The 16,436-nt window shown below is 41.6% G+C and overlaps 1 protein-coding gene across 4 annotated transcripts in view; it reads right to left on the bottom strand.

The window, feature by feature from the left end:
* Positions 1 to 2,996: 2,996 nt before the first annotated feature.
* The window catches only part of UBR2 (ubiquitin protein ligase E3 component n-recognin 2), a 112,423-nt gene continuing 98,983 nt past the window's right edge, over positions 2,997 to 16,436 (bottom strand). For 3 of the 4 annotated variants that reach the window (XM_054569362.1, XM_054569361.1, XM_054569363.1), the window contains exons 41-47: positions 16,063 to 16,193; positions 14,693 to 14,801; positions 13,483 to 13,539; positions 11,895 to 11,972; positions 7,978 to 8,148; positions 6,433 to 6,534; positions 2,997 to 5,082 (exon numbers count right to left, since the gene is read on the bottom strand). In XM_054569362.1, the coding sequence (XP_054425337.1) occupies positions 4,941 to 5,082; positions 6,433 to 6,534; positions 7,978 to 8,148; positions 11,895 to 11,972; positions 13,483 to 13,539; positions 14,693 to 14,801; positions 16,063 to 16,193 (790 nt within the window). In that variant the 3' untranslated portion in view covers positions 2,997 to 4,940. Of the gene's footprint in view, positions 5,083 to 6,432; positions 6,535 to 7,977; positions 8,149 to 11,894; positions 11,973 to 12,126; positions 12,332 to 13,482; positions 13,540 to 14,692; positions 14,802 to 16,062; positions 16,194 to 16,436 lie in introns of those variants that run through there. The other variant, XM_054569364.1, reaches the window with a different exon arrangement.

The following is a 16,436-nucleotide window of genomic DNA, read 5'->3' as shown; positions in this document are numbered from 1 at the left end:
TTGCCTGGACCAGAGCTGAATTTATCTAATATTTTAATATGTGGTATCTTGATTTAGTGATTTAAGTAAAAATTCCAAAACATTTCGCCCCCTGCTCTGGTCAAAACATATTTTGCCAAACAGAACAGTGTGAGCCTTGGTGGGGCCAGGTTATAGGGCGGATGCAAGCAACCTCAGGATCTGAGAGCTGTTGGGAGGGCCAGGGATAACTGATCCTCCCATACACATTACCAGCTGGTTCAGAGCAGACTTAGGGTGAGCTTCATTTTAACAGGTTTTCTCAGGGAGCCATAGTTGCCAGAGAAAGCTGGCCCATCTCTTTTGGTCATCTACCAGTGTCCAGCAAGACTCCGGTATCAGGTTCTTCCTTGTGTCTAACCTCAGTCTTTCCTTGGGCCAGTGCAAATTCATTTCACCCAAGGGACTCAGTCAATTTTCAAAGTCCTGCCAGCCTAGCCCTGGGGTAGGGTGAGAGGTAAAGACAGTGCCTTAGGACTTTTATTTTTAAAACCCTCCACAGTGAAGAATTATTTTGAGTATTTAGGAAGGTGTCCTCGAGTTTGTGAACTTAGCTCAATAACCCCATAGCCTCTTATAACCCTTTCATGCCTGGGACAGAGCCACCAGCAAGTAAACCCCGAATAACCTCAATACAGGTTAATAAGATTAGGAGCTTGCTCTGCACACTGCCCTGCCCCTCCTCGTCTGGGCACTAGTAATGCTAAGCCACATTCGCAGCTTGGACTGGGCGGGGTGGGAGAGGGGTGGGGACCTAGGCAATGAGAGCCTCTGACCTGCTACTGGATAAAAAGATAGCTTCTCTTTTCCCAAAGATGGCGCCCAAAACGAAGGAGGTTTTGCCCCTCCCAAAGCCGAAGCCAGAGCCAAAGGTTTGAAGGTGAAGAAGAAAGTGCTGAAGGGTCCACAGCTACAAAAAAGATCCACACGTTACCCACCTTCCGGAGGAGGCCTAAGACACTGCGGCTCCAAAGGCAGCCTAAATATCCTCGGAAGGGCGCCCTAGGAGAAAAAGGCTTGACCATTGTCCCATCCTGAAGTTCCCCTGACTACCGAGTCAACTATGAAGAAGACAGAATCAATGATACATTTATGTTCATTGTGAAGGTCGAGGTCAACAAGCACAAATAGGCTGTGAAGCAGCTCTATGACAGACGCGGCCAAGGTCAGCACTGAGATCAGGCCCAATGGAGAGAAGAAAGCCTACGTTTAACTGGCTCCCAACTATGACACTTCAGGTGTTGCCAACAAAATTGGGACCATCTAAACTGAGTCCAGCTGGCTAATTCTAAATAGAGAGCTTCTGATAACAGCATGGCCAGCCAGGGGCACTGTTAGGAATAGCAACATGGGGGAATAGTACATTTGTCTAGTGAGAGGGGATACCTTCCCAATCCTCAGTCAATTTGAGAGTGGCTTGAAAGGATACGTTCGTCCTAACTCCTGATAGCATTCTATCTTGTCCTCCAAACAGAGAATGAATAGATATAGTAAAGTTAAAAAAATGTTGTATAAGGGTGGTACAGAGTGGGTTAAGATGCAGGGGTGTCTAACCCATGGCCCAGGACAGCTATGAGCGCAGCTCAACACAGTATCATAAATTTATTTAAAACCTTTTTTTGCTCATCGGTTTTCATTAGTGTTTGTGTATTTAATGTGTGGCCCAAGACAACTCTCCTTCCAGTGTGGCCTCGAGGCACCAAAAGGTTGGACACCCCTGAATTATGAAGGAAAACTCCTAGCTATTTATTCAAAGGGAATGAAAACTTGGGTGTACACCATAACCTATACATACAAGTTTACAGTGGCTTTATTTATAACCACCAAAAATTGCCCAGAAGTCCTTCATCTGGTAACTGCATAAGCATCACCTGGTGAGCAAACACCTGAGATAAAGGATACATGTGTTGCTCTTTCATGTAAACTCATCTGCTGCATATGCACAATGGAATATGGCTCAGCAACCAAAAGAAACATGGATGACTCTCAAATGCATGTCTTCCTGTGAGAGACCAGACTCAAAAGGCTACATCAAATAAAAGGACAAAAAAATTTAGTGGTTTCCAGGAATCAGAATGGGGGAGGTGACACAAAGGGGCATGAGAGAGCTTGGGATGATAGAACTATTTTATTTCTTGATTGTGGTTGTTAAATAAGCCTCAAAAAACCTAACTTGAAAAACAACAGTAAGAACATATATGCATAACCCACAGACACAGACAACAGTGTGGTGATGGCCAGAGGTGGGGGGGGCGTGTTGCAGGGCCCGGGAGGAAGAGGGTGAATGGGGGGAAAGTGGGGACATCTGTAGTAATGCAACACTAAAAAAAAAGAAAAACAACAGTAGGAACAGAGCAAGGAGTGCATCAGAGGGCGTAATAAGCCCTGAACTGACGGCATGAGGACCGGGGAGGAGCGCAGCTGAAAGCAGCCTTGTGTAACCAGGGGGCAGCACAATGGAAACCTGGGGTTTTCGGTATGATGCTTTCCTTTCAAGAACATTTTGAAAAGTACAGCAGAGCTCTTGCGGGCAATGCCTCTCCCCCCCAAATACAGGAGGCAGCTCCCCTCCTACACGTTTCTCTCAGCAGAAAATGTCTGGGGAGCGCCTAAGAACAAGGACTGGGGTCAGGTAAAAATGAGCAAGAAGAGTTTAAACCTGGAGACAGGCCTTGGCGCTGGGAGCCCATTTTCCCAGAGATCTGAGGTCCATAATGGTTGAGAAAGGTCACAAGCTGTCATAGCCAATGAATATAAAACTTAATCAGCTGAAATGATGACCAAGCTTTCTATGGGAAGGTCAAGATTGTTTGGCTCATGGCCATACCTGACACTAATAATATAAGCATCTTAAATTTCAAGCTAATACAGATGTCCCACTTTATTTGTAGCAAGGTGACTTGGGGAACACTTCCATGGTACTTAACTGTGTGAAACAAAACAGAAAGAAAATGTAGACAATGTCAACACCTAAAGCATTTATTTGGATATCTTTAAACTCTTTACATATGATACATCCCAAATTTTACAAGTTTTCCACAGATATTAGTTATAGCCAATTTATTAAACAGATATGATTTTCCCTGATATGGAAAGCATGTTACATAAACATTTCCACAATAAACATAATACATGCGGAACAAATCATAAAGATCGTAAGATGATTCGTTAGGTAGGGAAGACAATTAGCTTAATGATGCAAACATTATTTCATCTTCTAAATTTATCTTCTGTCAGACTCTGACATTCTTAGAGAATGAAATCCAGGGACACCCTCTGCTAACAACAGGCTTCTGTGATGTCTGTCCCGAAAGCTGGAAAATGGTTGACTTGATGAAAATGTCCACAATACCTTTATGAGGGAGAGACCTGGTCTTTATCATTTTAGATTTAATCCTGGTGAACATTATTGAGAAAAGCCAAGAGAAGCTGAAATTAAAAGCTAAAGGAACAGGGATGTGACATTAAAATAATTATGCACCCACAGCCCTAACTGCCAGATCTTACTAATGGAGAAAAGGCCAGAAAAGGGTGGGGGGAGGCACTGCACTTTAATTTGGATTTTCTTCCTATAGGGTGAGAGACACCTCCTCTCAGCTGGGTGAGCCAGTCCCAAGCAAGAGGGGTCACGGTCATCCTTTCAGAAAACTACCTCGGAGGGGAAACAGTGAATGCAGCTTCTGCATCCCCGCTTATTTTAGCCTGAGGTCTGGATTTCTGATCTTCTTTCTGGGCACACTGTTGAGTGTACAAAGTCAAGTGCAAAGGAACTTTTAGACACAGTTCAAAGAAAAACACCGAGTGAAAGGGTTACTGGCATTGGCTGAAAAAAATCCAAGAGCCTCTGAATTTATTCCTCCACTAAATCTGCCATCACTCTCTGTGCGTATTCAAGCTCTTAGCACATGTACATCAAAAACCAGAGCGGCTGTGTGGTACTTAATAGTTATAATCTATTAGTTACAATCTAATAGTTGTAATATTAGTAAAAACAATAATGTTTAAAAAGAATAAAAAGCCTGGGCATACAGGCTGTCCCCAGGAATGCGCTAAGTGAGCCGGCAGGTCAACAGCAATCCATCTATTCCACGAAATGCGAGTAGGGATGGGGGTGTGGGAACCTCAAAACACGGTTTTTGTTTTTGGCCAGTGTTTGATTCTAGATGCATAAACTCTTCCATTTAGTCTTAGAAATAAGAGAATATATTATCTGAAAAATTAGGATACTCTGTTTTCAAAAAGCCCTTTAAAATGAGTTTTTTCTCTCAAAGCCAGAAGTCTTGCCGAAAAAGAAAAAAAGAAAAAAATTCCAACCTTCCACAGCTCTGAAAAGTACCCAGCATTCGAAGCAACAACCTTCTCCCCTTCCTCCCAGGGGTTCCTCAGGCACAGCTGCCCGCTGTCCTCCCTCAGCTGACGCAGGTGAGGGAATGCTGCTTTCCAAATCCGCTGCTCTGTTCTCAGAGGTAGGGTCCTGTCAGCAGAGGGGACACTGACCCAGTCCATGCTGAGAATCACCGAGAGGAACCAGGAAATGTGACCCAGATACATTACAGAGACTGCTTCCTCCTGCTGGTGAATCAGCTTCAGGCCCGAGTGCCCTGTGATCGGTAACGTACCGTGGCTCAGACTACTGGAACGGTCAGCTGCAGTCACGCTCGCAGTGGGGCTGTGTCCAGCTTAGGAAGAGAAGCTCCTCACAAGAAGTTATGTTTGAGGGAAACAGCAAACAGTGCAAGAAAATATGCTGACGGAAGATGATTTTCATCAGCCCATGGAGCCAGAGACTATAAAAATAAAACTGGGAAGAAAAGCTTAACTAAAGAATTTATTTCCAAATCCAGTAGAACTTATTTCCTATTCTTTCTTGAAAAGCTGCTAAGTTACAAAAATCCAAGTTTATGTTTTTGGTAGCGCAGTGATTATAAATGTTGCCAGTCAACGCCAACCAGTGTCTGATTTGCTTCCTGTGCGTGTCCAATTTCCTCTGTGATACTGTGCTGGTGCCAGAGCTTCTGAATCTTCTTAAATCGCTCTTTGCACAAATGTAAAGGATTTCCCCGTCTAGAAAGAAGACAGATGTCACTCTGGATGCACTCTGTTTATTCATTTATTATATCCCAGCCTTTCCTGGTTTTGGAAAAGTTACAAGTTACTGGTCTTAGATCTGCAAAATTTCTGTTTGGCAGGCGACTGTGGCTATTTAGACATTATTAACTTTGAAGGTTTGCTAGGAGGAACTGAAGGGGAATTGCAAGCTGAAAAGAAGAGGAAAATGCACACGAGCTATACTTCCTCAGACTGGTGTGGCAATGTCGGGGGAGGGGGTTGTTGCATAGGATGGTCTGAGTTGAGAGGCTAAAACTACTGATTCATTATCCATTTTGTTGATTAAATAAAAAAGAAAGGAGGGGGCAGGGGAGAAGATGAAAGGAAAATTACAGGGGTACGTATGTTCCTCAGAGGGCTGTCTTTCAGCCACAAAGACGAAGCAAAGCAGCCAAATCTGAGTAACATCTGGGTCTAATTTAACCAGAGCACAGGTTTTGGTGAGTTCACGCCTGGGACCTTTACTCTCAATTCACAGTGCATAACCCTCCTCTCATTCTCTAATCAAGGCTCCTCCTAAGAGCCCACACTCCTTAGAGAACAGGAAGACCCATCAACAGGTGGCATGTTCCTCTATAACCTTGCAGCCGAGCACCTGGGGTATCCCATTTACTTAGTCTGCCTCAGTTTCCAGGCCTTGAATTTCTGCTCCTCTGGATGGTTATACCTAAGTTAAAACTTTCACCTTCTTTGGGCAGAAAGAGATGGATGGTTTAATAGTATGTGAGAGAACTGCTGTTAGCATTTGCTTTATACCGTAATAGAAGTTACCATAAAAGTGACTGAGTTTCAAATACTGTTGTATTGCTCTATATGTCCTAAATCTTTGTCCCACAGATTCTTACGTAATAAGCTCATTTCTTATCAAGGAAGATTTGCTCACTTAGACCACTTGAAGAATACTGGGTCTCTCCATACAAAGCCACGCAAGTTCCAAGTTCCAATGGGCTATCCCTGCAGTGCTCTGATGCTGTAGATGCCACATGGCAATTCAAACAGCTCAGGTTCTCTGGAGTGAGGAATGGAAAGAAGCTGCACTATGTCCTGTTCTTTCCACTTATCTTTCCCGATGGCCCTCATGATATTCTGAAGCCTGGGAAGGGGAATGCCACACCAGGCAGCCAGGGTGCCTTCCTCGGAAGAACCCACAGACACCAGCTACCTCTGCGGGAACAGGAGCGCCGCAGCTGCAGGGGGCTGTGAGCAGACCGGCCTCGGGAGCGCATGGCTCACCACGCTCACCATGCACTGAAGGTTCTGGGGGCCCAGTGAGCCGACCCAGCCCCCTAGGACGGGAGCCCTTACCTGAGCCCCTGGTCAGTCTCTCCATAGTCATCAAGGTAAGGAGGAGAATAAAAACAGCCTTTGGTTTTGCCGGCTAAAAATAGCACCTGACATTCCCGTACTCTGTAGAGAGAGACCATTTACACATTACACATTACAATCAAGGTTTAGAGTCAGTTTCAAATGGACTGAAGGCTTACAAAAATAAATAAATAATGGCATTTACAGCAGAGACACAATAGTATTAACATATCTGCTAAAGTTTTAAAAATTACTAAAAGGGTTGTATTGTGAATCGATAGAGGAAGAGGAACATTGTGAATTAGGAATTGACAGCTCACATAATAATAGCATTTAAAAAACTAAGTGTGAGAAAATGAACTTCCTACACATAAGATAGCTACTTGTATTTTAACCACTATTATGAGGAAATTACTCTTTAAAAAACGGTACACAAACCTTGTGAATTAGGTTGACCTGAAACACAAAACAACACTGCACATGACCAACAGACTTTGAAATATGCCAGGGAGGGGACAGTGCTACTTTCACATTTTCCCTGTGGGCTATTTGAAAATGTGTCTCCTGATCCCTGAGACGTTTGTCAGGCACCAGGGAGTACTAAGATTGCTAAGATATGTAGATATGTCCCAGAGGAGCTCAAACACATGTCACTTCTCTCTTATCCAAACCCTGAAATGGTTTCCATCTCACTCAGAGATGACACTGGGACATGCTAGGAACCACGATTCTCTCCCACAATTCTATGCCAGTGACACCAGCCTCCTTGCTGTTTCTAAAATACGGTGGCACGTTTTCTGGCAATTCTGTACTTACTGCTCCCTTTCTAGAATGCTCTCCCCACTTCTTTAGGTCTTTCTTCAACAGTTACTTTTCCAGGGAACATTTCCTGGTTTCCTATCTAAAATTCAACCCCCCTGGAGGTGGAATTGGTAGGGAATTAATAAAGTTTGGGCCTTTTGTTAAAAACAAAAAAAAAAAGATGCTACTTCCTATTCCCCTCTGCACATAGCACTTTCTAAATTCTTATCAGTCTTGTTGATTTTCTATTTCACCCATTAGACAATGAGCTCCAGGAAGGCAGGGACTTTGATCTGCTTTGCTGACTGCTGTAGGCTTACTGCCTAGGGCACAGAAGTTCCCAGTAAGTACTTGTGGTGCACTGTTGAATATATACAACTATATACGTTGTCCTGTGATATGTATAAATCCCAAACCATGAATATACAATTAAAGGAGTAATTGTGACTAGATTTGGGTAGAAAATCTCATCAGACAACTGGAAGTTTCATATTAGAATGGCACTTGAGAAAAGCAGAACAGAATTCTCACAGGGGCAGGAATGATGATAATGCAAGAACCAACAATGAACAAGCGTGAGCCAAATCTGAGATGTGACACAAGGCTTCTCATGTTCTCCAAATGAATAAAACATGAGAACAGCAGTCTCAGAATTCTTTGCAATGCAGTAGTGTTTTGTGCCACCCTTTGACAGGCACACACTGTGGCAGATACAAAGCTAACAAGCTCTGTCCAGGGCCTTACCTCAGGAAGATGCCCACTCCAGAACCACAGGAGTAGGTGTGAGCCGTGCAAGCTCCCACATCCTCCCCTTCCAGTTCAGTCTGACAGCAGTAGCTCTGGGAGCACAGCAAAGTTCCACACACAAGGCACAGAGTTGGGGCTCGGCTCTTATCACCGCCTGATTTGGGGCACCTCCACAGAACAAAAAAAAGCGTAAGTCATTGCTCTACAAAAGAGAGGTTGAAGAGCTGACGGTAAAACCACGGTGGCTCTGGCTGGTGTGGCTCAGTGGGTTGAGTGCCAGCCTGTGAACCAGTAAGTTGCCAGTTTAACTCCCAGTCAGGGCACATGTCTGGGTCGCAGCCCTGGTCCCTGGGCACTGGGCTGGGGGGGGAGGGGCGGCGGCGGTGTGTGAGAGGCAGCCAACTGATACTTCTCTTGCACATCAATGTTTCTCTCCCTCTCTTTATCCCTCTCTCTAAAAAAAAAAAAAAAAAAAAAAAAAAAAAGAGAGAGAGAGAGAGAGAGAAAGATAATAAAATCTTTATTATAAAAAACCCAAACGCTGTGGAAAAGGAATTTTGCTCCACTTCTGGTCAAGAGGTGGTGTAGGCCGGCATGGCTCACTTCTTTGCACAACCACATCAAACTTACAACTAAAATATACTAACCATCACTTAGAACCATCTGAAATTGAGCTGAATGGAAGCCTGACAACTACAGGATTAAAGAAACCACATCTGTCCAGACTGCTAGGAGGGGTGCAGACACAGAACAGGCTGGTCCCTCACCCATGTGTGGTAGATAAAAATTGGAAGGCATATCTCCGGAGTGAGGAGTCCCAACCCACACCAGGCCCCCCAGCCCAGGGTTCCAGTGCTAGGAAGGTAAGTCGCCTCAACTACTGGCTGAAAAAATCAATGGGGATCGAGTTGGTGGGAGAAACTGCTGGGGCTTCAAGCAGTTCCTCTTGAAGAACCCGTACACAGACTCACCTACTCAGACTCCCTCCCTCTGAGCTCCAGCACCAGGGTGGCAGCTTGAAAGGCACCAGTGGTACACAGGGAGGAACGGAAGTCTCTGGCATCAAGGTGAGCAGGGGCCATTGTCCCCTTTATAAGCCCTTCCCCCGAATAGAGCAGGCAAGCTGGTGCCACATCTGAGACTCCAACAACCTGGCTAACACTGTTTGACCCACCTTGGAGATGCCCCAGAGACTCTGCCCCACCCAATTTACAGGACCACCCAAGCTGCTTTTCCGTAAATGGCTGATCCTGGCTCAGGTGTCACAACTTCCTAAGTCCTACCAAACAAGCAGCAGCTGCCCTCTGTGAGCACCAGTACCGGCACTAGCAACAGCCAGCCGAGATTCACAGCTTGGTTTCGCCTAACACAAGTAGCATCCATCTCAGGTTGCTTTATAGCTCAGGCAGGGAGGTCCTGGGCAAAACACAGGTGGGGACTGACCTTGGCCTGCACCACCTGGGAAACCCCAGGGCCAGTCAGTGCATGTTGGAGCACCACCCTACTCTAACTGAAATAAAGAACAATTTACAGGGAAACAACAGTAGAGTGGGTGACGCCAAAAATCAAATCAACTGATATGGATAAGAAAGTGAAAAACAACCAGTCAGAACAACAAGAAGAAAAAAAGAATCCAAAAAAATGAGGATAGTATAGGTAGCCTCTGAGACAACCTCAAGAGGACCAGCACTTGCATCATGGGGGTGCATGAAAGAGAAGAGAAAGAGCAAGAAATGGGAAATCTATTTGAAAAAATAATAAAACTTCCCTGATTTGGTGAAGGAAACAGACATGTAAATCCAGGAAGCACAGAGAGTCCCAAACAAGATGGGTCCAAAGAGGCCCACTCTAAGACACATCATAATTAAAATACCAAAGGTTAAAGATTAAAGAGAGGATCTCAAAAGCAGCAAGAGAAAAGCAGTTAGTTACCTACAAGGGAGCTCCCTATAAGACTGTTAGTGGATCATTCTCCAAAGAAACTTTGCAGGCTACAAGGGAATGGTGAGAAATATACAAAGTGATGAAAAGCAGGGACATACAGCCAATATTTCTCTACTCAGCAGAGATATCATTTAGAATGGAAGGGCAGATAAAGAGCTTCGAAGACAAGAAAAGATTGAAGGAGTTCATCATCACCAAACCTATTTATATGAAAGGGACTTATTTAAGAAAAAGAAGATGATCAAAAATATAAAATAAAATGGCAAAAAATATAAATCTACCAACAATTAAATCTAAAAAACAAACTAAGCAAACAAGAAGAACAGAGACAGAATCATGGATACACAGAGCATTTTGTTGATTGCCAGATGAAAGGGGGGTGTGGGGGAATGGGTGAAGAGGTGAGGGGATTAAGAAGTACAAATAGGTAGTTACAGAATAGCCATAAGGGTGTAAAATACAATATGGGAAATGGAGTAGCCAAAGAACTTATATACATGACTCATGGACATGAACAATGGAGGGGGGGACTGCCTGAGGGAATGGGGTGTTTTGGGTGGAGGGGGGCAAAGGGGGAAAAACCAGGACAACTGTAATAGCATAATCAATAAAATGTAATAAAAAAACTCAAACCAAACTGTTTTGCCACATTAAAAAAAATTTGCAAAATCAGATAGAGCTGAAGGTGTCTATATCCTATGGCCCAGGAAAGTTATTTCTAGATTAGGGAACACCTCACACATATACACAAACACCATGTCCTGGAAACAGCAGAGAAAAAATAATAAACTCATCACTAGGAGGAAGAAATGTAAATTCTGTGATGATATGTCAAATGTATAAATAAATCTTACAAACAATATTGAGTGAAAAAATGTAGGATATGTACAGTAAAATGACATTTTAAAGCTTAAAACATGCAAAATAATAGTAAGTATTATTATTTTGTTCAACTATTCAGTTCAACTATTTAGGTAGCATTGAACCCAAAGATACATATGTATGGGGGGGGGAGAGAGAGAAGGAGGGGGGGAGAGAGAGAGAGAGAGAGAGAGAGAGAGAGAGAGAGAGAGAGAGAGACTCTGATCGACTGCCTCCTGCATGTACCCTAACAAGGGACTGAATCTGCAAACCAGGCTTGAGCCTTGACCTGGAATCAAACCTGCAACCTTTTAGTGTACAGGATGATGGTCCACCCAACTGAGCCACCCAGCCAGCGTGGTAATGTGTAATTTTTTACACTACTGTTTATGCTACTGCTAAGTTAAATAATAATGTATTAAAAATGACCAAGCACTCTTATTACTTTATATGGGGTGGGGTAAACATAGGTTTATAGTTCTTAGTACATAAAATAGTTTATTCTTGTATTGTTATTTATTATTGTTACTTTCCATATGAATAACTGTAAACCTACTTTTGCCCTACCCTACAGTGCAAACTGTTATTTACTTAAAAAAACTTTAAAAAAAATTTTGTTACAGAGAGGGGAAGTGAGGGAGAAAGAGGGAGAGAAACATTGATCTGCGAGAGAAACATCAATTGGTTCTCTTGCACATTCCCAACTGAGGACCTAGCCCGCAACCAGGCATGTGCCCTGACTGGGAAGCGAACCAGCAACCTTTCAGTTCGCAGGCCAGCGCTCAGTCCACTAAGCCAGATCAGCCAGGGCTGAACTGTTATTTAGACAACCTTTAATGAACCAAACTTGCTCTCCCACCTCACATTTGCCCATATCTTACTCTGAAACAGGTGGTATGATGCTTTTACAAGCTGGGTAGTAGTGTAAGGACTACCGATGTTACAACTTCCCTACCCAAACAAAACAGAACAATGAACAAAATCCTTTAAATTCTGTGTAGAGAAGCGAGTGTTTCCAGTGGTAGGAAACACTCCGTAAATGGCTGATCCTGGCTCAGCCATTTTGTTACAGAGAGGGGAATGCTCAATGTTCTAATATGAAAACTTACGAGAAATTAGATGCTTGATTAATGAGGCTGCTGTAATCCTCTGGAAGGCCTATTAATTTGTTAGATTCTCTTGGATAGCTTAAAAAAACACACACATAAAACCAGTTAATATGATGTCATATCACAACAGTGACAGGATAATTCAATTTAGTCAAAACAAACAAAGGCAGACTGAATCTAAGTGATCGTACCACAGTGGTCCAAGAGCCACAGCAAAAGATTTAAAAATTCACATTTTAACACAGCGACTTGGGGTTCACATTTTTACTTGAAAAGCTCAGAATAAATGATCAGGACAGTAGACAGTACTTAGAATCTGCCCCATTTAAGTGAAAATGTGGTAGCTCTGGGAAGCAGGGGAGGGACAGAAAAGGATATTTATTCATCCCCAGGCTTCTACCAAAACAACCCGGTAATGGAGAGCCCAACCACAGAACCTAGGAGAGAGAAGACAGAAAACATGTGCTTATTAAAGGTGATCTTAAGGTACAAATGAGTTGGAGGAGAGAAGCAGAGGACAGATAAGTTAAAGATACCAGGCCAGGTTGATTCTGTGACAAGTTAATTCAAATAAAACTTAGATCCAAATTCAACTGGTGTTTGAAGCCCCACTCCCAGGGCTCACACCTGCCCTGCACAGGCCACATGGCTTGGCCTTTGCCTGCTTCCCCCAGGGCAGAGACGGGGTGACTGAAACCAAGAGGGAGCTACTTGGACTGCAGCTCTTATGGCAGAATCACTTGGGGAAAATCTGGTGGGGTGTAGGGGGACAGACATGCTAGGAGCCCATCTTTAGAGAAATTGGAATTGGTAGTAAGGCCCTGAGAATTTTTTAAAAAGTTTCCAAAGTTGTTCTAATAGGGCTGAATCATATTGGTGGTATTCAACCATGTTTGACTTAGAACAACTGCAATTTCATATGGTTCAACCTAATAAAATTGGGGTGTTATCATCTCTGGATTTGGAACAGATGGTTTATAAAATCCAAGAATACAATACACAATCTCCTTTAGCCCTCTGATTTTTATGGATAATGCATTCAGCATAACCAAGGAGATATTAATCAGTGAAATACATCTGTTATCACCTGGTAGTGCGTACGGTAGAATCAGAATAGAGCTAGTGTCAAAGGAATGAAAAACAAAACAAAACAAAACAAAAACGACTGGTCATCATTTGATAATTAATGAAGCTAAGTGACAGGTATGTGGAATCATGCTATTCTTTGACTTTTTGGATAGTTTAAATTTTTTCATAATAAAAGGAAAAAAATAAAGCTAAGAAAAACAAACAAAAAAAAATACCCACATTTTTAAAGATCAAACATTTCAAAATATAACAATTTTGTTATTTGCTTCCTCTGCCAAGAATAATACACTATATCTATGTTCCTAATTGTCATTCTGTTACAAACTCTTATGACCATGATACTAAGGAGGAAAAAACAAGAAGGCTCGATGGCCTATCTCTTGGAATTGCTGAAGGCCTGGGAGGTCAGTGTTGCAGGAATGCAGGAATATACAGCACTTACACCCTACGTCCTCCCTGGCCTCCCACTCCCACCGGTATTTGATAATCTTTAACTTACCTGATAGCATCTCTTTCACCTTCCAGATATCTCTTAACTTCAATGTTCTGACACCAACTTTAATGTAATTGGGAAAAAACAAAACAAAACGCTTTTTACTTTAAAGGGCTAGAATTTTTTCCTCTCTAAATCCAGTAAGAGGGAGAGGGAAAAAAAACTTCTTTGCTTAATATATTTAACTAATCAAATCAAAAGAAGCTTGGAGAAATACCATATTCTGTGTGCAACTTTTAAAATCACAAAAATATGTTCTGAGATTTTCTACACATGAGAATGCTAAATATATTAAAATTTGTGGCTACCTACACTACTACCTCACTAATTTGGACACTCTGGAAAAATCAATCTGAATTAATGAAAAGCTCTTATTATCTGGAGCTAGAACACTTATATTTTTAAAAGGTTTTTTTTTTTTTTTTAAATGTAGTAACAAGTATACATAACATAAAATTTGCCATTTTTAAGTGTATAGTTTTGTGGCATTAAGTGTACTGACACTGTTGGGCAACTACTACACCATCCATTTCTAGAACTTTTTCAGCTTTACAAACTCTACTTGTTCAATACTAACCCACTCTTTCCACCAGTCCCTGGCAATCACCATTCCATTTTCTGTCTCCATAAATTTGGCTACTCTAGGTTCCTCATGTAAGTAAAAACATACTATGTTTGTTCTTTTGTGACTGGCTTGTTTTACTGAGCATGTCTTCAAGGTTCATCCATGTTATGTCAGAATTTCCTTCTTTCTTAAGGCAGAATAATATACTCTACTGTATGGGTATACCCCATTTTATTTATCCATTCATCACAGATGTTGGGTTGTTTCTACCTTTTGGCTTTTGTGAATAATGCTGCTACGAACATGGATACATAAATATTCTTTTAATATTAATTTTTAATCTACTTTTAATTATTTTGCAATATATACATAGAAGTGGAATTTCTGGATCATATGGTAAGTCTATGTTTAACTTTTTGAGGAACCACCATACTATTTTCTAGAGCAAATCTGCTTATGTTATTCACTAGCTTAGCAAAATCATACCACAAAGATAAATCCTTAACTAAGAAGGCCTAATCATTACAGTTTAAATTACATGGTTTGAAGTCTTCCAGGCTTACTGAGAATTTTGCAATATATGGGATAAACTAAAGTTTGTTTTCATATAACTTCATTTAATATAATGAAGAAAAAGTGTATAATCATTACCTTTCAATCAGTAGTTTTGTTATCTCACTATTTTCTTGAAAAAGGGAAATGAGGTTGTTTGGTAGGGAAAGGTAGTTGCAGAGAAGTTCAAAATGCCTCGTTCCAGAAACTGCAAACAGAGAGGAAAAGAACAATGCATGTAACAATTAAGAGTAGAACCTGTATCAGAGTAAGCAACAGTAGAGCTTAAAAAAAAAGCATAAGAAAAGAGTTCAAATTTGCTAGGTACGTAACCTGTAGGAAGGTAAGATGGCACGTTACGGGAGCCACGGAAGATGACACAGTTCAGAGTGCAGTCAGGGGACTCCCCCATCAAACTGGTTACAATTTCTTAGAGTCTGTTTTAGCGTTTACAAAATGGTGTTCCTGCACGATCTACTTCGTAGGGTTCATTATGAACATTACATGACAAAAACAATATACGAGTGTTCTGGAGTATAAAGCAGTACAGAAACATAAGATGATTTCACCATGGGAGATATTTAAACATTTATTCTATCATCCTTGCAGATGATTAGGAAGTCTAAATTATTCTATATGGTGCCTGGGCAACTTAGCTGAATGGAGATGCCAGTCCACCAGCGTAGAGAACAGCATTACATGCCATTACATGCAGGCACCCCATGCCCTTTGCCTGGGCATGCTTACTGAGATACAACAAACTTTAATTCTACACTACTTTTATGAAATGAATCAAAATAGACCACAAGAAACAACTGTGAAATAGCAAATTAATTCCTACATTAAAATCAGATTTATGTGCAGTTATGGATATTCTGAATTTTAATACCACATGTTTCAAGTTAAAAATACTTGAGCCCTGACTGGTGCAGCTCAGTAGGTTGTGTTGTACTGCAGAGTGAAAGGTCGCTGGTTTCACTCCCCAAGGCACATGCCCGGGTTGTGGGTTTGGTTCCTAGTCGGGGCATGTTTAAGAGGCAACTGATCAATGTTTCTCTCTCACAACGGTGTTTCTCTCTCTTTTTTCCTCCCTCCCTTCCCCTCTCTCTAGAAAATAAATAAAATCATAAAAGAACCCACAATACTCTTCAAATTGTCAGTTTTCACTTTTTAAAAGCCCAAGAATCCAGTTTATGAGTAATATATAACCAAATATTTTAATACATGAAAGAGCAAAATTAGAACACTTTTGAACTTGTGAATGTACAAAAAGCATATTTACTTAGATCCAATAAAATCAGACTTAAAAAATGTGTATTTTATTCTACAACTGTGTACATCACCATAGTAAATGAACTTACGTGCTAAACTTTTAATCTGTTTTCATTTTTGTAAGTCACCTTAATTCTAAGCTGCTAGAGTGAAAGACTACATATATTTTCTACATTTTGAAAACAATTAGAAGTTACCTTGAATTTCAGGCGGTGCGGGAACTCCATTTAAGTAATGAAAAAACAAAGCAGAGCACCTCAGAAAAGGCATGATTCCAGCTCGGACGCTCCTCCAGAGATGCCAGCCAGAGGGTGTTTCTTTCAAGGCACTAAAAAGAGAAAAATGGTAAAAGAAAATTTTAATAAGTAAAGATCATTCTAGTTACAGCACAATGTGAAAAGAGACGACTATTACTTGAAATTGATGGTGTATAGGCTTAAAAGGAGTGGGTAGTCCTGATTATTATAGGATGTCAGGTATAAATGGTAATATAGCTTCCAATGCTGTTAATAAAATTTATAGCCCTGGTCTGGTGGCTCAGCTGGTTAGAGCATCGGCCCGTACACCAAAA

Source organism: Pteronotus mesoamericanus, unplaced genomic scaffold (genome assembly GCF_021234165.1).
Source record: "Pteronotus mesoamericanus isolate MK-2021 breed Mesoamerican mustached bat unplaced genomic scaffold, CSHL_Meso_final contig_20, whole genome shotgun sequence".
Taxonomy (NCBI): domain Eukaryota; kingdom Metazoa; phylum Chordata; class Mammalia; order Chiroptera; family Mormoopidae; genus Pteronotus; species Pteronotus mesoamericanus.
Note: the sequence above shows the minus strand (reverse complement) of the source record. Positions and strands in the feature narration are given on the sequence as shown.